Source organism: Xiphophorus maculatus, chromosome 9, assembly GCF_002775205.1.
Source record: "Xiphophorus maculatus strain JP 163 A chromosome 9, X_maculatus-5.0-male, whole genome shotgun sequence".
Taxonomy (NCBI): Eukaryota; Metazoa; Chordata; class Actinopteri; order Cyprinodontiformes; family Poeciliidae; genus Xiphophorus; species Xiphophorus maculatus.
This window is the reverse complement of record NC_036451.1, coordinates 14,551,202-14,574,859: the sequence shown is the minus strand read 5'-3', so window position 1 is coordinate 14,574,859 and position 23,658 is coordinate 14,551,202. Positions and strand designations below refer to the sequence as shown.

The 23,658-nt window shown below is 39.5% G+C and overlaps 1 protein-coding gene across 1 annotated transcript in view; it reads left to right on the top strand.

Moving 5' to 3' along the window:
• Nucleotides 1–23,180, top strand: part of LOC102227076 (insulin receptor-like) — an 80,401-nt gene extending 57,221 nt beyond the window's left edge. The window contains exons 5-23 of the mRNA XM_023340290.1: nt 4,981–5,120; nt 5,224–5,368; nt 5,458–5,672; nt 5,905–6,031; nt 6,189–6,427; nt 7,603–7,770; nt 7,844–8,042; nt 10,546–10,669; nt 10,834–10,987; nt 11,148–11,296; nt 12,365–12,521; nt 12,653–12,749; nt 13,275–13,342; nt 13,465–13,694; nt 14,903–15,013; nt 15,176–15,338; nt 15,437–15,566; nt 15,645–15,779; nt 16,054–23,180. Of these exons, the coding sequence (XP_023196058.1) occupies nt 4,981–5,120; nt 5,224–5,368; nt 5,458–5,672; nt 5,905–6,031; nt 6,189–6,427; nt 7,603–7,770; nt 7,844–8,042; nt 10,546–10,669; nt 10,834–10,987; nt 11,148–11,296; nt 12,365–12,521; nt 12,653–12,749; nt 13,275–13,342; nt 13,465–13,694; nt 14,903–15,013; nt 15,176–15,338; nt 15,437–15,566; nt 15,645–15,779; nt 16,054–16,408 (3,106 nt within the window). The 3' untranslated portion in view covers nt 16,409–23,180. The remainder of the gene's footprint in view (nt 1–4,980; nt 5,121–5,223; nt 5,369–5,457; nt 5,673–5,904; nt 6,032–6,188; nt 6,428–7,602; nt 7,771–7,843; nt 8,043–10,545; nt 10,670–10,833; nt 10,988–11,147; nt 11,297–12,364; nt 12,522–12,652; nt 12,750–13,274; nt 13,343–13,464; nt 13,695–14,902; nt 15,014–15,175; nt 15,339–15,436; nt 15,567–15,644; nt 15,780–16,053) is intronic.
• Nucleotides 23,181–23,658: the final 478 nt, after the last annotated feature.

The window sequence follows — 23,658 nt, the reverse complement described above, 5'->3', positions numbered from 1 at the left end:
CATAACATGGATGGACCAATAGGGTTTACTAATGCCAACTGATCAGTTACAATCTTGTGATGTCAATGACATTGTTGTTGCCATGGAAATCCATGTTTCATTATATAGATGTTGTCAGTGTACATCTGTTACTGAAAAAAAAAGATATGAGTTTGTTTTTTAGGAATCCTTACAGTTGTATTGTCAGCATTTTTATCTTTCTGTCAGCACGTCAGCTGTGAAGATTGAAATTTATAAGAGTTTTCCCTGCTTCACTGTTTCTCATGGCAAAGCAGACACTATAATTGGTGTTTTTCAATTCATTGATTTGACTATTTACACAGAATATAATTTAAAGTGCTTTAAATTAAAATCAATCAACTAGAAGGAAAAACAATTGCATTGAAAAGGAGAAAAACAATCATAGAATAAAAGTGAAATTTAAGTTTTGCATAAAGCAGGAGCAACGTTAAAATGTGAATCTAAAATAAATAGATAAAGCAAGATTAAAATTAAATAAAACAAAATAATAAAAGCATGCACCTATTTCTCAGTATACACTGTGAAACCTTTATTCTGGACTTATATGGATTTAGTAACAGACTTTATGTGAATTGTAAAATGTAGTTACAGTATAACAACACCCAGGTTTCTTTATAATTTGTGCTCATTGAGATGAAGTAAGTGGAAATCTCTCCCTTTGTATTGCTGGGATTAAAAACAAAGATGTTTGTCATCTTCCTATCATGAAGCTGAAGGAAACTCTTGCTGCTACCTACTGGTATTTTGACCCCACTGATGCAGTGACTGTAAGGAACTATAGTCATGTGGTGACACAGAAATATGAAGCTGCGATTCACCAGGATGGTGAGAGATGCCGTAGTGCTCCATAATCCGGGCTGGGAGGAGAATATGGATATTAAATGGATGTTACCAAGAACAGCGTCTTGAGAAACCCTATGTATGATTTCTGCTCATTTTTGTAATATGTCCAAGTCTGCCAAGTAAGACCTGGACCACAGTATGAGAAAATCCCATTTTTCCTGCCCATCTTTATGTTGTAATTAAGTGTTGGATGCAACACTGAGATTCAGTAGAGCGACAGGAAGTAGAGTTTCAGCACATGATGACTGTGATAACAAGACTCTGTGGGAAACTCTTTTGTACCTCCATTCTGCTCTGGAAAAATGTTTGCCAGTGTTGTGGTGCTGCTGAGTTTGAACCTTAAAGCTCACCTTTTGGTGCTGGTGGTTGGATCGGAAACTGATCCCATGAAGTGTCTGAAAGTTTTCCACAGCAGAGTTTGCGTTTGCATGTCCGCCCGAAGATATCATGTGATAAACAAGACTTTTCCATCAAGGCCGTGTTGCAACACCGCGGCCGATGTGTGTTTTGGTTAAAGCAAGAACTAACGTCATCACAGATGCGCAGCTTCTCACAAGCTGCAGACGCAGTCACAAAATTGGATGGTTACAGGATATTTTATTTACTTTTTGTATTCATGGAGGTCTACGGCAGCTTTAACCATAACTGCTGTAATGATCCAGTGAGGGTCGACTGGATGTTTCACTTAGATGATCAGTTTCCATCTGTCTATCTGTTTCTTTTGTGTCGTCCACCACAAAGTTGGGTAGTAACAAGGACTAAAAAATTACTTTTACAAGTATTTTTATTATTTTTACTTGAGTAAGGTTAGTATGTTGTATCGCTACTTTTACTTGAGTAAAATTTCTGGATACTAGATGTGAATGACTTCACTGTATGAAGAACAAACTTGTTTTAACCAAACATTAACCAGACACAAACACTGCAGTTTTTGTTAAAGTGAAGTTTTATATTGAAAACTGATTTGAAAAAAATGTTTCTTTTGTCTGATTTTGTTATTTTGTAATTATGCCATTTATATTAATTGTTTCCATTTTGATCTTTAAAAAAACAACATTTCAACATAATGTACCGTATATTTTGTTCCGTCTGATGATTGGGCTTTTAAATGTTCAGTTAGTCAAAAAATAGTAGCATTTTTACTAACTACTTTTGTGAGAAATTTCACAGATTGTTACTTTTTAATTTTACTTGAGTAAAAATATATTGAGGTAATTCTATTCTTACTTGAGTACAAGTTTTGGATTCTCTATCCACCTCTGCTCCACCCATCTGTTTATCCATCCATCCATCCATCCATCCATCCATCCATCCATCCATCCATCCATCCATCCATCCATCCATCCATCCATCCATCCATCCATCCATCCATCCATCCATCCATCCATCCATTTGTGTTTTGTATATGCATGGATGAAACCTTCTTTCATAATAAACTTTTTAATTCATGGAAATAAATCAAAAGTGAACTGAGAACTCTGCTGACTTTAGTCTGGAAAACTATAAAATTTGGACATGAAAAATGTTCATCACTGGATATTTCAGTCCAGCTCCCAGTCTTAATCACTTCATTTCACAAATCTGTAGCGTTCCTCAAGATATCACACATCAAAAGACATTAAGCTTTACTGTCATACTGTACACATTTGGAAATTTGCTCCAATCTGTTTTATGATGTTAAATTCCTTTCAACTAGTGATTCTCTTCCAAACTGTGTTTAGGCACATCTGCTGCTCTCAGAAAGCATCTGCTTCTGTCTGCTATGGGAAAGGAGTTTGCTCATCTTTTTTTGGACAACGTGACAGCGAGCACGCAGTCCCACATTTGGTGTGGTTCTGTCAGGGTTGGGCCGAAACCAAAACCTGAGCGTCAGCTGCAGGCCTCTGCTCTAGATGGTTCCAACAGACTCCGGAGTCCGAGTCACAGGGTTCAGATAAACACTGTCCCTTTAAGAGCTGCCCTCGGAGCCCCGACCTGTCTGCCTGTGTGTCTGTGTTTTTGGTACAACAGCCCAAAACATTCTCCCTTTTCTGCGCTGCAACTAGAGCGTTACGCTGGAGAGGCAGAGTATATGGTTTTTTTTCCTCCATGTGTGGGAGACGGAGAAAGACAACTCCTTGAGTTTTTCTTATTATTCATTGTCTTCACACTTGTTACCGTGTTTTCACTCGCTCAAAAATCATAAAGCGACGAACATTTAGTTGGTCTTTAATTGGTAGGAATTCTCAAGCGTTCGATAAACTGTAAACAAAGATCATCGGGACTGAAACTGGGAGGTTTCCATGTCTTTGTACTAAATACCATTGTGAGGACAGTTCAGCAGGAAGAGGGAGAAAGTCAAGACACGGTCCTTGAGAGGGGATTATAATAGGAGTTACATAAACAGAATTTAAAGCATGAAGAGATTTCAAACATCAGTTTGTGCATAGCTTATATGTTTCCCTCAACAAACAACAGCATCCTTTGTAAGATTATATCCCCATGTGCAGGGGCTTTAAAAAAGGTGACTGCATCACCTTCTGTCTGATCTAAACTTGTTAAAGCTGCCAGCCAGAATTTTACACAAAACCTTTAATGTGGTTTAACTATAGACCAACATGCCATCATTTTTTTTTCTTTTGAAGTGCTGTTTTGTAGTAAAAAAATTTTAAACAGCATCCCAAAGCGAAATTTTAAGCGCTCCTCCCTCCAGCGACATCACATGAGGCATTTTTTTTCAGTTAATATACAACACTTTTATATAGAAACAAACATCCTATATTCTTTAACAATACTGGCATTAAGACCACTTAAAAATTAAAAGAAGTCAAACCTGGATTGAATTATTCTCCAATATTTGCACATTTTTTTAAAACCTTGCTTATTAACATTTTTAAACATGGATGGACCAATACGGTTTACTGATGCCAACTGATCAGTTACAATCTTGTGATGTCATTGACTCTGTTGTTGCCATGGAAATCCATGTTTCGTTATATAGATGTTGTCAGTGTAAATCTGTTACTGGAGCAAAAGATATGAGTTTGTTTTTTAGGATTCCTTACAGTTGTATTGTCAGTATTTGTATCTTTCTGTCAAAGGATTAATCATTATCTTTCTGAATTAGAAATGCAGCTTTTCTCCACACATTTTAAAGTCATTTTCAAGCGAAGCTCTTCGGGCTTAAAAGCTGTAGTCTGTAAAAGGAACAAAAAGATGGATTAAGCTCTTTAGAAATCTCTCAAGGGGTTTTTGAAGCTTGTTTGTCAATGAATTTCCTAAAAGGCGCTATCAAGGCCTCTTCGTGCTGTGAAATCTTGCCTGCATTTGTGATTTCACGCAGAAGTGCACGCGTGCAGGCAGAGGACGTAACCGAGCGAACAGAGAGACAAAGCAACAGGCGAGAGCCCCTTTGGGAGCTGCGGCGGTGTTTGTTTGGGTTTGTCAGTGATTACGCTCTCTTTGATCATTCACGTCGGTCGCCTCGGTCCAAATAAACATCAAGGAGGTGCAGAAGTGAATGAGAGCGAGTATAATCTGCGTTTACGGGCTCATTATGGGTGTTATCTGATTACCGGAGAGAAACATTCACTTCTGAATTGCGAGCAGATTTTTGCAACCACCAGACAGAAGCTGGTTGTCATTTGACCACCAAATTAATTTGATTTGCAATCACCACCTAGATTCAACTTTTGACATATTACAACCTCAAATTTTATATATTTTCCTTTGTTTTATATGGTACAGTAAGACAAAGTACACAATCATTGTGAAGTAAAAGAAAACTGATGCATGTTTTTTACATTTAAAAATAAGTGTGCTGTGGATTGATATTGAGCCCAGTCTTATTCTGATAACCCTTAAAGAAAATCTTGACTCAAACTTTGTCAATTTGGACATTTTCTGTGGATTTGGAGCTCTAGGACACTCATTGTATGTTAGAATAAAATAGAATAGAGTAGAATTGAATTTATTGTCATTATATCTGAAGGCACAACGAAATTGAGGATCCTCCTACCAAGCCACCCTTCATTGCTGAACTAGGATTATTCATTTAAAAAAAGCCAAAGAAACAATAGATTTAAAATTTATGTACTGTCCCGGTTTGGTTTAATCTCAGTTTTTGTGTTTGTTTAGGCTGACCTGTGAACCTTGTGCGGGCCCCTGTCCTAAAGCATGCCAGGGAAATAAAACGATTGACTCTGTAACTTCGGCCCAGGCGTTAAGAGGATGCACCGTCATTGAGGGCAACATGGTCATCAAGATCCGAGGAGGAAGTAAGTAGTTTACCCACCGCCTGGAACAGCTGCATGTTGTCATTCTTTATTTTGTATAATCATCACTGCCTGGCTGCAAACTCCACTGTCTTCCTGCTTACAGCGAACATAGCGGCCGAGCTGGAGGCTAGCCTTGGACAGATCGAGGTCATCAAAGGTTACCTGAGTATTCGCAGAGCCTACGCATTGGTCTCCCTCTCCTTCCTGCGAAAGCTACATACCATTAAGGGAGAGCAACTTGAAGCAGAGTAAACGCTCCTTCTTCCACCTCTTGTCTCATATTTAGTTCATGCTAGGATGAATCCGTTAACTGCTTATCTCTGCGTTCCTCCATTAGTAGCTACGCCTTTTACGCACTCGACAACCAAAACCTCCGCCAGCTGTGGGATTGGTCCAAGCACAACCTGACAATCGAGCGAGGTCGCACGTTCTTCCACTTCAACTCTAAGCTTTGCATGTCGGAAATCAGAAAGCTGGAGAAGATAACGGGAACCAAGGAGCGCAACCAGAAGAACGACATCGCAGCTCGCACCAACGGAGACCAAGCATCCTGTAAGAGTGTCCGACTCAGTAAACATTTTTGGATAACATATAGGAAAAATATTGAAACCCATTTGTCCTTTTCCACCCACTTAAATATGCACCACTTTCATAAAATGTTTTAATGCCTTTATTGAAGTTTTGGATAAAACTTTTATCTTATCTTTAAGAGACTGAAGGTTTCTGTGACCTGTATTTCAAGCTATTTGTACAGATATGCTGACCCCTGACTCTTGTTGTGTAGGTGAGATGCAGCTGCTGAACTTCACTTCTGTCAAGGTCAGGTACAACATGATCATCCTGAAGTGGAATTCGTTTTGGCCGTCGGACTACAGAGACCTGCTGGGATTTATGGTTCTCTACAAAGAGGCGTAAGTGGGAGGTTTTTATATCCCGAATTACATGTTTTTTTATTTTTATTTTTTTATTACAGGCATTATTATATTTATGATGGTATAGTCATTGTGCATTCGTTTTGTTTTTTTTCCTGTATCTTCTTACTGACTTTTTTTTTAATGCCAAACGCAGCCCGTACAAGAATGTGACGGAGTTCGACGGACAGGATGCGTGTGGCTCAAACAGCTGGGTTATTGCTGACGTTGACCCACCGCCGCGCGCCAACCAGGAAGATCCAGGCTACCTCATCCGGTCGTTGAAACCCTGGACCCAGTATGCCATCATGGTGAGAACCCAGCTGTCTGCGTCTGACGAGCATCAGGTTCATGGAGCCAAGAGTGACATCATCTATGTTCGCACGAATGCCTCAAGTAAGTAATACTGACCCTGATGTTCGTTTGAGATTTTTAAACTGCTTAGATGACATATAAATATTTTTGTTTTATCAACTGGGTCCATATCTCGTCATTGACAGAACTGCTTAGCTTAACTTACTTTACAGCAAAGTTAATAAATATCCGAGCACTACATGCTGCTGTAAAACTAGACATCAATTGATACAGCTTTTAAAGAAAAGTGCTTATTATGAATCAGAATAGCAACCATTTCTGTAGGTTTTGTTCAAGCATAATTAAAAAAACTAAATTACCAACAAGGCATATCAAAACAGAAAGAGCATTGGTATATGTAAAGATCCTCAACAGAAGACAGATTCAACATTACCAAACAATTTGCAGTGATGTGCAGAGTCTGATAAAAATAAACAATAAATGATTGTTAGAACATTAAAGGGTAGTTTTCACTGTGAGGAGTTTTTAATTTGTCAAAAAGGAGAGTTTCTTTCCCTGTTTATAAAGTAATTTAAAAAATGTTCCTTTTTTCTGCAGAAATATTTAATAAAACTGATAGTTATTGACCTAAACCCAGTAAATTTAGGTTTTTTATCTAACAGCTGAGGCCTTTCTGAGTTTTTATTCAGTAAAACATGGAATCAAACAGCTGGTCTGTTGTATCGTCTGTCTTTTATCTTCTTTCACTACGTTTAGCTTCATAAAACAGCTGACCGTACCATGACCACGCTTTGCTTCAGTGTTGTGAATGTTCATTAGTTGTCTGGGAACAAATCTACTTTGAGTGTTCTTATGAAATTTAAATTCTAAGGGAAATGGTAATAAAACCATAATCATGATTCTGCTCCTGACTGCATAGTTTCCTCTCCTGAAAATAATTCACAGCATGTTTTGCTTGTTTAAACTTGGAACTGCATGCATGCGGTGTTACTCAATTGCATTCTTATTTCTTCCTTCTCTTCTGGCAAATCAATGACAGTAAAACCTCTCACTGTTTAATGTGTGTCGTATGAGAGTATTCGAATGAAACAGAATACTGTTATGCTTTTTGGGAGCTGCATAACCCTGTTGTCACTCCTGTTTTTATTGGAACTGTCTGTTTGCATCCATTCAAGTCTATCAAACAATTCTAGTTCAAGGCTGCACTGTGTCTTATTTTACAGTTTTGACTAAATGTCGTCTTTTGCCTCCTTCAGAACCCTCTGGACCTCTGGACCCCATCTCATCCTCGAACTCCTCATCTCAGATCATTTTGAAGTGGAAGCCTCCCACCAGTCCCAACGGCAAAATCACCCACTACCGGGTCATCTGTCACAAGCAGGAGGAGGACAGTGACCTCTACAAGTTTGACTACTGCCTGCAAGGTTAGTAAAAACTGAAGCCATCGGCTGTTCCCCTTTCTCCTGGCTTCACCTCACACCGCTCCATCCTCCCCAGGAATGAAGCTGCCATCCCGCACCCCGACCCACCTCGACAGCGAAGACGAGCAGAAGTGGAACCGAACAGAAGAGCCCAACTCGGGGGGCGGGTGCTGCACTTGCCCAAAGACGAAAATGGAGATCGAGAAGCAGCAGAAGGAGATAGCGTACCGCAAGACCTTTGAGGATTACCTCCATAATGTAGTCTTTGAGAGCAAGTGAGTTGTCTCAGATTGGCAGTCAGTTCAGTTTAATAATATAGCACCAATTCACAACTCGCATCATGCTAAGTCTTTTCCAGACTCACATTTCCAGATGATTTTACCCATTTTTATGATATAAAAACCCTAAAATGCCTGATCAATTTTTACATTTTCACTGCAAAATCCTGAAAGTCATAGAGAGACAGGAAAGGCACAAGGAAAGAATGAATGACACTAGAAAGGATAAAGAGGAAATATTCAACAAGAGACACAGTCAGGAGGCAGAAAGTGATGAAAAGAGAGAAGGAAAGGACACAAAGAAGGAAGGGAAGAAGGAGAAAGAGGAAAAGAAAGGCAAGACAGGGAAAAACGACAAAAACAAGAGAGAGTAAATAAAGAAAAAAAAAGACCCTCTGAAGGATGGAGCCAGGAAGAAAATCTGAAAATACAAATATTTTTCCAGTTTCTAATCTTTGTCCGTATTTATCCTGACCTGGAAAACACCTAAATTCCTGAAATTTCAAGATTGAATTTGAACTCTTAGCAACAAAAAATAGCAATAAAAAAATGCAAGCAAGAAAAAAGTGTGATTAAAAAACAAGAGCAAAAATAAATACAATAAATTAATTAAAAGGAATATCACCTTTGATAACTTACTGTAAAGTAAGCTTAGTAGAGGAGTCAAGTCAAAAAAACACCGAACAATTTAAACCACCATTTTCCATTTTCACACAGTAATCAGCTACCTCACAGTTGTTTACAACATTTTCAGCAAACTTTTTGTTTTAATCCCAGAAACCGTGACGTTCATCTCGAAGCAGTTCTCATCTTTCTGTCTGTTGGTTTTCTTAGACGCTTGTTTTTGTGCAGAGCAACAATTTATGGGGGGCTAAGGTGGGAGGTACTGAGTATCTGACCCTTCCTTCCCCCTGAAACACACACACACTTCACAAGGGAGTGATTACTGTGCCCATTTTCATTTATGCCAGTCAGAGGTGCAATCATGCGAACTGCCATTTGGAAACACACAAACACTCTGCTTCGCACACTCATGGCTCTGGATGGGTTGAGCTCTTGGTACAAACAATCCTCGTGCTCCCTAAGTCCATCAACCAGAGGGAGACATGGGTGTTTTTCTTCCACCTGACTGAGAATCAACTCGGCAGGAGTTAAGCATCAACAAGGCGACCGCTGCTGTGATTAAACATATGAATTCTGTAATTTTTTTAAGTTAGGAAAAGTTTATTTCTATGCTTTGACAAATATAATGTCCTCCACAAGATTTATTGGTACCTTTGGTAAAAACGCCTTAAACCAAATGTTATCTCACACTGGGAAAGAAATCAAACCTTTAAGATTTATTCTGTGAAAAAAATAGCATTTTAAGAAATAATTGTTTTTATAAAATACAGATTTTTCTTAAAAAATAAACACTACAGAAGCAATTTTAAAAGTAAGATTTCTTTATATTGATCAGAGTTTCAAGTAACTTCTAATTAATAATTCACAACTTGTTTCCATGGTGATAGAGAGGCCTATTTCTTTTAGCCACTGACCTCTAGGCCCATATTTATCTCTGCACAGTGAGCTTATTGGAGAATGAAGGATGCTATGAATCTGTTCGTCATTGAATAACCCAAGAAACTTTTCAGGAGACAAAAAAAACAGCAAAAATAATTGTTAAATTCTACCATGTAATGGAATATAAATAAAGTTTTTACTTCAATCTGCTCCTTTTTAAAAATGTCAGAAGGAAATGTAATAACTAAAAATGTTGATAATTTATTAGTATCTGAACATGTTGGCGGAAAGAAATATTTGAGCATCTTAAAAATATACTGTAGGACTTAATTTTATATTATGCTGCCATAATTAAAATCACGTATGGGTTGTTGCACTTAGTGACACAACAGTGAACACTTCACCCTCATTTTTTTTTTTTTTATGTCACAAAGTAACAGCTTAATTGACCAGGCTGGTCCTTTGTGCTGGTCGGCCTGACATGTGGTGGTTTTAAATTGTGATCATGGACCAAACTAAATCATTCTGAGGGCTGGATATGGCCCCCGGGCCTCAGTTTGGAGAACCATGATCTATAGAAGAACAAAAAACCTTCTCTCTGTTCCACCGTCGTGTTTTTGTGGAAAGTGTTTCTCTGTTGACTAGAGACTGATTTGACAGCAGGTCTGCCAATAAGTGTGACACCATTTATTTTGATTAAAAAAAAACAAATCTCAAAATTAAATTTCGTTTCCCACTAGAGATGTTTTCAGTCTGTTTACTCGTTTTTGCAAGAGTTGCGAACATGTGTGGATTTTGCCAGATAATTAGAGGCGCTGGAGGTTAAGGAAGCTTCTTTCAGTGGCGTCACATGCTGCAAATGGCTGCTGGCGCCTTGAACGGGGCCAGAGGGAGTTTATCGTTTTAAAGTCATGACATCAGACTAATTCCTGTGAAAACCTAGTTTGAGGTCAAGATTGTTTGCTTTTTGTAACGTCTCCTTGCCCTGTTTTCCCAGACAAAGTCGTCCACGGCGCTCTGTGGAGAATCCTGAGCCCATTGGGTCCACGCACTTTTATTCCACAATGTCCAGTCTGCAGACCACCACTGCCTCATACAAGGAAGAAGAGAAGGATGATAAGGTATCCAAGGTCTCAAAAAAATAGTTCTGTTTCACGGGTAAAGTTCTGATTCAGTGCTTTGTTTGTTTTCAGATGGTTGATAACATAGTGTGAAACCCTCTTTATTTTTTTTACGGTATCTATTCACGCAGTCAAACTAATTGTCTCTTCTTATTTCTGCTCAGGTGGTGGAAAATGTGTTTGGAAGGGAGTCAACAGTCATATCCAACCTGCAGCACTTCACCAGCTATAAGATAGAGATCATAGCCTGCAACCATCTCACTGACCCCGGCCGCTGCAGCATGGCCACCTACGTCAGCGCCCGGACCATGCCAGAGTGTAAGGACCCTCTCATATATCGACTCATAAATCTTTACAAGTTGAATAGATATTTAAAAGCTACCACTGATCTGTTTCTCAAACTTAAAACTAACACCATAGAATATATTGATGTTTGAGATGAAATTAGCTCCATTGAGATGCTGTTCCTAATGTCCAGTAAAAGCAGACGACATCCCGGGACCGGTGACCCATGAGATTGTGAATGAAGAACCTCCCCATGTGCTTGTGAAATGGCACGAGCCTCCATCGCCTAACGGCCTCATCATCCTTTATGAGGTGTTCTACCGCAAGGTTGGAGACACAGAGGTAAACCTCGGCAGCAGATAAAGATTTACTAACATGGTGACCAAAAATCTAAAAACACTGAGAAATATTTCTATCACTAGACTTTATCCCATTCTATCTATCCATCCATCCTTTTGTCAATGGAGAGAAAAAAGAAAGTGACTTTTGTGTGCACTTCATATGAAAATTGGATTCTGGTTCTGAGAGATAGGTGCACATCTGTGACAGTGTGTGCGTTTGGCTCTGGCTGTTTCCTTGCAGCAAATGTGTGATTAAAAGCCAGCATTAGCAACAGCTCTGTTGCCAAAGTGACAGAAGCAGGAAGGAAGGTTTCAAATGCAGCATCTCAAACTGCATCTGCACTGCAGAGGAAGCAGTCAAGTCACACACATGCAGCCTAAACATACTAATCTATAATTTATTAAAAATACTTTTCAGAGCATGTTTTCAGGCTCTAATTAATTAACCAGGTTGTTCCTTTGTGGTTGCCTAAAGCAAAACACAGATTTAAAGATATTTTATTGTTCATGCAGTCATTATTATATAGTCAACATTTTTTTAAATGAAACAAGCAGTGATTATGTTTAGCCTTTATTTTGTAAGCTAATTCATTCATTTTGTAGCATGAATACTTTGAAGGTTTGAGTGCAGGGACAGTGCACAATAATTTAATTTAGCCTCTTATCAAAGCTTTTAAAGATGAACCTCATAAATTAAGGCGTCATGCATCATTAATTGTAATTTACATATCTGTAAATCCATAAAATAATGCAAGAAGCCTTTTTGTCTTTCCTGAAATTCTTAATAAATAAATTTCCTAAGTTTTGGGTCATTTTGGTTGAAAATCAGCTTTATGCGACTGCATTACCATCTGTAGCGGAGGTTTCTCTCCTGCATTTAAACATAGATTTATTTCCTTAATTAAAAAATTTACCTGAACACAGAATCAGACCAAAATTTTTGTTTGAGTCTTTTACTAAAAAAAATATTACATCAGAGTTTGAAATTCTTAATTTTTATCCAGCGTTTCTTTCCAATTACCTTATCTCTCATTATTTGTTAAGCAAACTTTTTCCCTCTTTTCTCCAGCCCCACTCAATTTGTGTGTCACGGCTGAGCTATGAGAAGTTTGGTGGCACAAAGCTCACCTTGCTACAGCCTGGGAACTACAGCGTGATCGTCCGGGCCACGTCGTTGGCTGGAAACGGATCTTTTACAGAAACCACATACTTCTTCATGCCCAGCCGTAAGACAAGATGACATCCAGCTTTACTAGTCATTTATGGTTCCCTTTTCTTCATAATGTGATTCAGTGTTTGCTAGATTGACGTTCAAAGTGATGTGTTTTCTTACTCACCGTCTTCTGTCTTCCTGCAGCTGATACAGGTATAGCTTTGATTGTTTCCGCTCCGATTGTCTCCTCCATCTTGCTGTTGTTTGTGGGAGTCATCGCCTTTTATGTCTTCAAGAAAAGGTAAAAATTTAATTAAACAACATTCCATCATATCTAACAAACCTCATCGTATTTTATTAGGATTTTTGCTGGTAGACCTACACAAAGTAGCCGAAATTATAAAGTGGAAGAAAAATCATGCTTGTTTTTCAAGCGTGATGTTTATTTTTATTTTGATGGTGTTCTGTGAAGGCCTCAGAGGCTCTGTAAGGCCCTGCGCTCTACTGATATTAAATAAAGCAGAAGGAACTGGACTTTTCACATGTTGATGGTATTAGTTGTTTGTTTTTAACTGAAGTTGCATCCTTTGCAACAAATGATGAAAATGTTTGTTGTCAGTTAGGAGGAATTTAATTATTTGCTTATCTGCGTCTTTTAGCATATGTTATATCAAAAAGACTAATTGGTTAGTTGAATAATCTGCAGAATGTGCCAATTTTTTTATCTAATGAATTGATTAATTGTCGGAGTAATCAATTACTTAAATAATCATTAGCTGCAGCTCCACTAGCAAAGTCTCACATGCTTTCTGTGCTTGTGTTACAGGCAAACTGAGGGTCCATTAGGAGATCTCATCACCTCACCAAATCCTGAATATTTCAGTGCCAATGACAGTAAGTCCAACCTGTACCCTGTTTTGTTTTTTCTTTTTTCCTAAGTATGTTGGCACCGTAAAGAAGAAGTAAAAAAGATCTGTGAAGGGTTCCTGCAGCCATCTGTCTTGTTTTTTGTTTAGTGTATGTTCCTGACGAGTGGGAGGTTCCCCGGGAGAAGATCACGCTGCTCCGGGAGCTGGGTCAGGGCTCCTTCGGCATGGTGTACGAGGGAATCGCTCAGGACATCGTCAAAGGAGAACCGGAGACGCGCGTCGCCGTCAAAACCGTCAACGAATCGGCCAGCCTCAGGGAGAGGATCGAGTTCCTGAACGAAGCTTCAGTCATGAAGGCCTTCAGCTGTCACCACGTGGTACGGGCGAAAGCCATCAGCGTCCGGCATGCTGAGGCAGCTTGCTGACTCTCAGCTTTTTGTCATGTTGCTGAAAGCAGCATGAGCACATGTGACTCACGGAGTCATGACTCGCTTGTTGTGCTGAAGCTGCCATATTGACACACAGCTAGACTCCAAAGCAAATGTTCACACTCCGTGAGCGATAGTGCCTGCCATTACTATTTCATTAGACAACCTGTGGAGCAGCAATTAAGCCGCCACGCGTCCGCGCTGTCGGCTAAAAGCAAAACCGTGTTGGGATGTAGAGGAGGAGTTTTATTATTTACCTGGGGAGGAGGAGAAATAGTCCACATTGAGCATTAGTTTGTAAATGTTGCAACTTGTCTGCATAGTAAAGACTCTCACGCAGATCCGGGAAAATATTTATATTTAATGTACTTGTAGCCAATGAATACGATGTAAGATACTGTCTATTTTTATATGTTTTGTGTTTTTCCAAGCCTTTAGATATAGAATGTAACAATATTTATTCAATTGGATGTGTTAGATAATATCTGGTTAAATTTGAACATTTAAATGCAAATTTCACACTTTTAGTGTCTGTAAAATGAGCCGTTTCATAAATCAGCACTCCCTGTCACCTAGCAACGCCAATGGAATTCCATCTGTCACTTAGCAACCCAAGCAGAGCTCCAGCACATTTGGTCAGCTGGTTTTACTGCCATGTGTGCTGTACAATGGTTGCTGGAAAAGACAAGTGTTGCTAACATCCAGAAATCACTTGCTGCATTCTTGTTGGTTGTGCAGGAGGCTCCACTTCTGCTTTTCAAAGATGTATGGTTGTATAATTGTGCGTCTGTTTGCAGCGACTTTCATGTGTGAATATAGACGTTGAGTTGTGGGCCAGCAGCAGCTTATTTGTATATAAAGTGACAAGAGACGTAAAAATGGCTCATTCTGAAAGGAGCTCCAAATAGGCAGAATTGAACAGACTAAAATTTCATCATCTAAAAATGATTTTGTTCCAAAAATGTAATGGACACGTTTAGTATCACCCAAAGACCTAAACTAATGTGTTTAAGGAAGCATAATAGTTCACTTTTACTGACATTATTAGGGGCGAGAGCACCCCTAATAAAAATTAGTCCAAATAATAAATAACAAATGTTTAAAAATTACTGTAGTTATTTGTATGCTTGTTTTTAATATTTTTAATGTGTTTTTAGGTTCGTCTGCTTGGAGTCGTGTCCAAAGGTCAGCCCACGCTGGTGGTGATGGAGCTGATGACTCATGGTGACCTGAAGAGCTACCTGCGGAGTCTGAGGCCAGACTCTGAGGTTTGTTCATCCTCCCACCTCCACATCACCATTTTTATTATCAGCAAAGAGAAAAATGTTCCCTCAGCCTGTTGGGATTACAAATAGACGGGAATAATGAAGGGAATAATTCTGGATAAAACATGAAGACGTTTGTTGTTTTATGTGTGTTTTTCTTTCTAGAACAATCCAACGGGCTCCCCGCCGCCCACCCTGAAAGACATGCTCCAGATGGCAGCAGAGATCGCAGACGGCATGGCCTACCTCAACGCCAAGAAGTTTGTGCACAGAGACCTGGCGGCCAGGAACTGCATGGTGGCCGAGGACTTCACCGTCAAGATCGGAGGTCCGTGCTGGTTTTATTTTCCGTGATTTTCCAACTGTAAGCCCAGTGAGCGTGAGAGGATTTTCCTGCATGCTGAATCGTTATTTGCTCCCACACAGACTTCGGAATGACGCGGGATATTTACGAGACAGACTACTACCGCAAAGGAGGAAAGGGCCTGCTTCCTGTCAGGTGGATGGCTCCAGAGTCTCTGAAAGACGGCGTGTTCACCGCCCACTCCGACTGCTGGTACGTCATGCCTCGGACCCCGCACCGACGCCGCCCTGAAAACAAACCTTTAGTCATGTTTGTGTGGCTTGTTTACAGGTCGTTTGGGGTCGTGCTGTGGGAAATCAGCACGCTAGCGGAGCAGCCTTACCAGGGCTTGTCCAACGAGCAGGTCCTGAAGTTTGTGATGGACGGAGGGTTCTTGGACCGACCCGACAACTGCCCTGAGAGGATGTAAATAGAGATTGTTTTTATTCACTTCCTTTTTCTTTCTAGTAAAAGTAAACAGACTCTTAGCAATAATTCTCTTTTCCATGAAGTAATTCTGATTTGAATTTCTTTGCTATGACTTACTTGCATCAAAACTCTTGCATCAAGCTAGTCACATATGTCTTTGTGTCTTAATTATCCCAAATTGGACAAAACTTCAACGTGTATGAGTCATTTTGTAAAACTTTTTTTTGAGATGTGATTTTTTTGTTAATCTGGTTTCGTCTCTCACAACCAGGCACAGCCTGATGCAGATGTGCTGGCAGTACAACCCCAAGATGCGGCCGACGTTCCTGGAGATCATCGAGATGCTGCGGGACGACCTTCACCCGACTTTCCAGGAGGTCTCCTTCTTCTACAGCGAGGAGAACAAAGTCCCTGAGACGGAGGACTTCGACCTGGACCTGGACAACATGGAGAGCATCCCCCTGGACCCGTCGTCTTATTCCCAGAGGGAGGAGAGCTTAAGCAGAGACAGCGGGCCCTCGGTGGCCCTCAGGGGGAACTACGAGGAGCACGTCCCCTACACACACATGAACGGTGGCAAGAAAAACGGGAGAATCCTGTCGTTGCCCAGATCGAGTCCTTCCTAACACCTCCTGCCCCTGAAATGACTAGTAACACTTCCCTCGTCTCCACACCCCCTGTCTTTCAGTCCATTTTTCTGTACCCTGCAACCATTTTCTAACGATTTTCTTATTCTTAGAGAAACTCTTAAAAAAAACGACAAAGAAAAAAAAAAAATGACACGGATCTCAGGACTTTGAATTTTCTTCCTCACGGCTGCCAAACCAAGGCAAGCAAGGGATGCAAATGCCTCTTTTTAACTTGCTCCACGACACATCAGACTTCAGCATGTTTCCAGGACTCCTAGTGACGGAAACAACAATGAAACAAAAAAAAAAAAATTCAAAACTGTGAACACAACAAACCTTAGACAACCAAGAAGGCTGCTCGACCTTCCCCACCACCCTCCTGCCGAACTGCATTTTCCACACTTCTGTGCTTTTAACTTTTTTTGTCTCTCCAAATGAAATCTTTTTACTCTGATGGTGGCCTTTTTTAAAATACGTGGCCTATAAACTAAAGAATCATGTCTAAGTAAATTCCTTTTTTTGTTGTTGTTGTACGATGACTTAATCAGTGGGATGAATTGATCTTAGAACAAACATCTATTCCTGGAGGAACGTTTTCTTTCGTCTAATTTTGTTTTCTTTTTTCTTTTTTGGTTCTGCAAAATTCCGTACTGCACACAGATTTATCTGGTGTTTGGTGAATAGTTTTAATTTATTGGTTTTACTTCCCTCCTCTTTTTGTTTCTGTGTCCTCACTTTGTGGCTGAAGGATATTTAAATAGTTAGAATTTGGACAAAAGAGTTCATCAGACTGACCAATAGCTGCTGCTTTGATATATTATAGTGGGTATATAAATATATATATATATACTATATATAGTATATATATATAAAATAATGGTGTTTCTAAGCCAATGTTTTATATATAATATACTGTATAACATTGATGGGGTTTTGGTTTTGTAAATACTGTAGTTGATATTTGTGTTCATCCGAGGCTTTGCTTGCGTTTTAATGTCTTTGTTTTTTAAGAATTATTTTGGTTTTTTAGCCCTGGAAGTTACACTAATCTACCGTCAGTGTTCTCTGTGTCTTAGGCATCCAGCCCTTGATTATTTCTTATTCTTTAATATTTTTACAATCTTGGGGGAAAATTTCCCATTTCTGGAGGCTACTTTACTACTGGAGAAAAAATTGAAAAGATCAATATCCTAAAAGCTTTACAAATGGGGGATCGAGGCCTTTATAGGGTCAAAGTGCTCCTGATACGTGTTCGTCTGCCGTTTTCTCTGGTCGCATCACAGTTTGCCTTTTGATCTCTTTGGCTTTTTTTGTGGAGGAAAAAAAAAAGAAGAAACGAAATTCGGTTGCAAAAATTTGGTGTGGAAATTATGCAACTTTCGGTGTTTTAGTTCAAGTTTCGTCTCGGTTAGGGCTTGTAAGAAGGCAGGTGAAGTGGACGATGTTTGGGATTTAAATCAGGGAGAGTTTCTCCATTAAAGTCGAGGATTGATAAATCTCCCACAGTTCATTTCTCCTGCACTGCCGTCGCTTCCTCCACGGCTTCCTGCCGGCCGCTGAACTCTCCTCTCCAAAGAGGTCTGGTGGAAATTTCCACGTTTTTCCTGGCCGAGGGCTGCAGAGAGATGCAGAAAGTTCCAAATGTATTTACAGCCGGCAGTCCTGCTCTCTGTTCAGCACACCGGGTGGTGGGTGGGGATCATGAGTAGATTGTTAATCCATTTCTCCTCCCTGCCATCCCATGCAGTCAGAGCACGGCGTGCAGCAGCTTTCTCGCTCAGGACTGACATTCCAGGATTTTTGTCAAAACTCCTTGTTCCCTCAAAATCCTGTTACGTTGGACTGTTTTGCTGTGTTCCTCTTTGGCTGCCTGTTTTTTGTTTTTTTTTTTAAAAGATAAACGTTTCACCCCATAAATCTAAAACGTTCCTGTCAGCGGCGCCAACAAATCAGCTAAAAAGATTTCCATTCAGAGCAGATGGTGAGGAAACTCGTTTCTCTCAAATGGCATTTTTCTCTAATCCTTTTCTTCGAGGACATAGATACTGTGATCGCCGAGCCACCTGAGCAGCGTTCATCTTTTAAAGGGTGGCCAAAGTCAGAGATAGCAGAGAAGCTGCCTCCATATCTCACCAGTGCCTTTTTAAATTTTTTTCTCTCCAATCAAAACCGGAGCCTTTCTTAAGGCTGATGTAACACGCAGGAAACAACTCCTGGTGCATTCACTGTTGTTGTTTTTTATATTACAAGGAAAGCAAAAGGTTTCTTTGACACGAGAAGTCATGTTTGGATTGGTGTGGACAGACCAGGGTCTGAATCATTGCTACTTGGAGTCATCTGAGGTTACGGTTGGCAGAAGGGGACAAATTTGTTGGTACAATTGGAAAACATGTGTAACTAGCCTTAAAATCAGTTGTTTCTGTGTTGAAGGAGCCTATTCTCACTCTGAATATTTTGGGCAAATCCAGCCTTTAATTTGAGTACAGTTATTTAGTCAAAGAAAAAACAACAGCAGTACATTTACTGGCTTGATTTTGTGTGCCATTTTTATGTTAATTTGGAAGATAGTAAATTGTTTTGGACATTTATCATCCTGGAAGGCTTAATGTCGTGACACATTATTGGTGTAGTCCACCAGCCTTTTGCTAAAATCTTAGCTAAGGTCACCAGAAACGGTTAAGGACTAATTGGCCCGCAGCATCACAGCTCCTCCTCTTTACAGTGGACATGAAATTATTATTTTTTAAAGATTTTAGTCTAATTTGACCAACGCACACGATTCCCAGAAGAGTTTAACAAACTCCACACAGTCACGTTTGTGACGGTTTTACAGAAAGGCTGAATCTCTTTACCAACCACTTGGCGTGTAGATAGCATTTAATGGTTGCTATGGAGACTGGCAAAACCAGGAGGCCACGTATTCCCACAATTCCCAGTGAACTCTTTATTACCTCCATCACACTAACTGTAAGTGATGGCAATTTAAATCTTAAGCAAATAAATCCTTCAGATTATATATAAAATGATTATTTCTTATGTATCTGTTGGATTTCTACTGTGAGATTCTGCTGCAGCAACAAAAAGCAGGACTTTATTTTAAGGCTTTTTTTTTTTTTACACGCATGTACCAGGTTTAACCAACAAATTCGTCTGTCTGAAATGTTGAACAGTAATGCCAAGGATGTAAAATCTTGAGCTCCATACTTGCCTTACCAGCTCATTGCTTGAGATATAAATGGGCAACAAAAGATATTAAACTGCACAACTCTGGCTTATTAAGAGACATTTGGAATATTCTACCAATTATGCTTAAGGTTTCCAACTCTATCACACTACAGTACGCACTAGTTTGTATCATGGTCTCTGGTCTCATCTCCATATGCAAATGTTAACTTATCTTTGATGGTCTCTTTGGAAAAAGCAACTATTTATTTCAAACTGAACACACTTTCTTGCTTTGATTGAGCGTCGGTGAGGTTCCGGGTGATAGTCCGGGTGGAGGAGCTGGCGGTGAGCAGCTCTGTTAATAGTTTGTAAGTAGTTGTCGTCTTTGTCTTTGTGTTTGGCCGGAGTCTACCTCAGCGCAGGAGGAGGAAACCGTTCAAAGAGCCTCAATCATCCCCACTGCCTGCTCAGCATCACTGCAGAGAAGATCACCTAATCCCACATTTCACACACACACTTATGGTGTTAACTCTCCCCTGCCTTCTTTTATATACCCTTAGTTACTGCTTTGTCTTGTGTCAGGGGAAAGCCTTGCGTTATTTTGAGTTAAACACAAGGCTTGGAGCTTGGTGAGCGGCTCCTTCTCACGCTCCGCAGCCACAGGAGGAAGCAGTTGACCTCCACGCTCCTTCTCTCTGCTCACATCTGCTGATTTCACAGCAGATCCTGAGTGTCTCTGTGATCACCTGTTTGCAGCCAAAGCTAACGAAGCTCAGTCACGGACCTTACGCTCTGTAAAACGACCTTTCCCACATTCATCCTCCTCTTGTCTTGAGTCTGTGTATGTTTTTTTTATCTTCTTTTTTTTTCAACTGTGAATATCAAGAGATGACCTTTTATTTTCTGCTATCGCCATGGATACGGTGGGTCTGTTCACGACACAGAAGTGTGGGCTGGGTTAAACAGGACCTTTTACCCTGCTGCAGAGGAGAACAAGCTGACTGGGACAATCCTGTGTGCCATAAACAAAAACTTTGAACAGATTTAAAATCTTGATTGTAAATTTTCGTCTCAGGGAGGCAGCTCAATGCTTTGTCTCAAGAGCATAAAGAGGAGGAGGAGGAGGAAGAAGAGCTACTAACCTTTTTATCTACTCTAAGTCAATTAAAGATAATCAGGAATCCTCGTCTCTGTGGGTCTGATGTGATGTGGTTGAGACTGCCCTCTAGTGGCTCACAGGGGGCATTGCAGTGCCTTCTTAAGACTATTGGCACACCTGACTCAAACTGTCCCCCAGACTGACCTGTCTCCAACAATCACACAAGATTTTCCATCTCCAAGCATTAAATAAAAACATGTTTTTTACACATTCTGTTTCTTTTGCCTTTTGGCTCTAAATGCAGGAAAAAAAAAATACAAACTGTAATTTGTGACTAAGAAGAAAACAAAAGAAAAGCTGATGAACTCTACTCTGCTGAGCTCCAGCCTGCTTTGTTGATTGGATGAGAAATGTGCACCAGTTTGATGGTTTAATGTCTGTCTCTGATCCGTCTGTTACCACTGGGACGCCCAGCCCAAAAGCACACAGACGCACACACCCACACACAAAACCAAACAACAAAAGCGTATCATTTGGAAATCTCTACAATTATAATAAGCTCATCAAACTGTAAATAGCAGCCAATGTCGTCTGTCCAGAAAAATGGAAATAAAGAGAAGCACTTGGTTTTAGGGAAGGTTTGCTAAACTCTTGGGTGAGAACAAAGCAGATTATGGTTTATTGTTTTTGTTTTACGCAGATATAAAAGTATTACATTTTAGAGATGTTGATTTCTATTTTTTTAGCAAAAGTAGGGGAGGATAAATACAATACTTTTTTCTGACTGTAAAGATTTCCTACTCTTGTACATGATGAATTTAATGTTATCAATGTGTGTGTATATATCTTTTTCTAATTTTAAGATTATTGATTTTTCTTCGTTTTATTGTTTTTATGACCCGACCCACCACACAGAAACATACCCTCATCTGTTTGTGTATTTAATTAGGAGGAGAAGCAGCTTTCTAGTCTGAGGACAAGTTAAACAGGATGTGGCCTCAAACCTTTGGCATCTCATAATCCCACACTAGTTTTGTGAATGTCGGCCGCCCAGGCCCCACTCTTTGAAACTCGGTGGAAGCAGCATGTCGACCAAGAAGCCTTCTCTTCTCTCACCAATATGTCTCCTATTGTTTTAAATTGTCAATATAAAACATATTTACTTGAAATTTGGAGAAAAGCTGGAGAAGACCACTGCTCGTGTACGTTGAGGAGGAATTCTAGGATGAGATCCAGAATAAACTAAAAAAGAGAAGCTAGTTTGTGCTTTTGAGTTCAACTCTCTGAAAGTCTGGAGGTGTTTCTTCTTGCAAAGATTAAAATGTTTGCGTTTGGTAAAAGCCCGTTCAAATTATTTATACTTAGCAGATCTACTTTCTCTTATCATAATTTAGTCAAAAGTTTACAAATCATTAAAAAAAAAACAATCTTCTTTTAGGGGAAGATTTTTTTTTTTCCTGAGATGATAGATGATTACTTCCTAACCTTGTGAACTGCCCTGTTTATTCAATTAAGCAAAGGTGAAATGAGTGGAGTGTTATCAAGTGGTAAAGTGTGAGATTACAGTTAACTTACTTTGTTTTTCTCTCCTAATTTTACAAAGTACATTTGTTCCATGTACCTTCCTCATATTTGCAAGGATGTTCAGCATGATTTGTTTTTCTAGAGGCTTTTATTAAAATCTTTATTACTTTACAGGGCCTCACCTCACTCCAGCTGCATAAATCTACCCAAGTTTTTTATATATATATAAAATAGAACGCCTCCTGCTCTGACTAAATCCACAACTGTTTTATTTTAATTTATAAACTCAAATTGATCTCGGCTAAATGACTGTAATCGGACCCTCTTCATTGCGTTAAATCGAGCTGGTGGTCTGCTCCAGTTTAGAAACCTTCTGTTTGTTTTTGTTGTTGTCTGGTTGCTCCTCTTCATCCTCTCTGTCTCTAAGTGTTTCTCTCGGTGCACATAGGTGGTTTCCCAGATTTCTGTGTGTAGTCCAGATACCTCTTTATTAATATACGTTTTATTGCAGATGTGTTCATTTTTGGAACATGTTGTGTATACATTACAATGAGACGTTGTTGTGACTGCAGACAGCAGGTGTAAATGTGTGTTTGTACAGTCCAAACCCCCCCAAAGCTCGCAAAACCCCCCACAGATGTCGCTTTACGCCCCCCGCCCTCCTTCTCACCTCACACTGGATCCAGATGTGCCATGACCTGCGTTTGTGTACCACAGACAGCAAACACGTTGGAGTTCCTCTCACTCACACGCATAAAACGCAGAGATAAATGCCCATTGTACAGGATCAAAAAATTGTGCCATGACTAAAAGAACGCTTGACAATTTATTTTTTCTATACGTTTTCAAACGGAGAGCCAAGTAGTGACATGCAAAGAAAATGTTGCAATGATATGAAAATAAGAAAATCTTGCTGTGTGTAAATTATTCAACAATTAACTGTTTATATTAAAATTATGAATAAAATTATTGGAGAATATGCGTCCGCTTGCAGTCCTTTTTTCCATAAAACTGTGTGGGGCCTTTTCAGATACAAACTCATAGATCTGGTTTCAATAACGATCAGAAACCATAGAGGCATTTTCCTCCAGCAAAAAGTCCTGGTTTAAAATCATAAAACCTTCCTGAACCTCAACATTTTACAGATACACTCTATGTTATTTATATTTTTGAAAGAACTACAACACATTTTATTTACTGTTTAAGGTTTTTTTTTAAAAAAAACCTCTCATAGAAAGAAGCTAAAATCTATAACCCGCTATTAAAATGCTCAATGCTGATGTCAATTGACAAAGGGGCTGAATAAAACAAAAGTCCAATTATCTTTTTATATTTGTACGTATATTATAATCTACAGCAAACTTTCAAATGTGTTCCTCTGAGGCATGATGCTTGTTCTTAAAAACGGTAATTTAGCAAATTTTAAACATTTCTTGTGCACAAAAACATTTTACTCCTT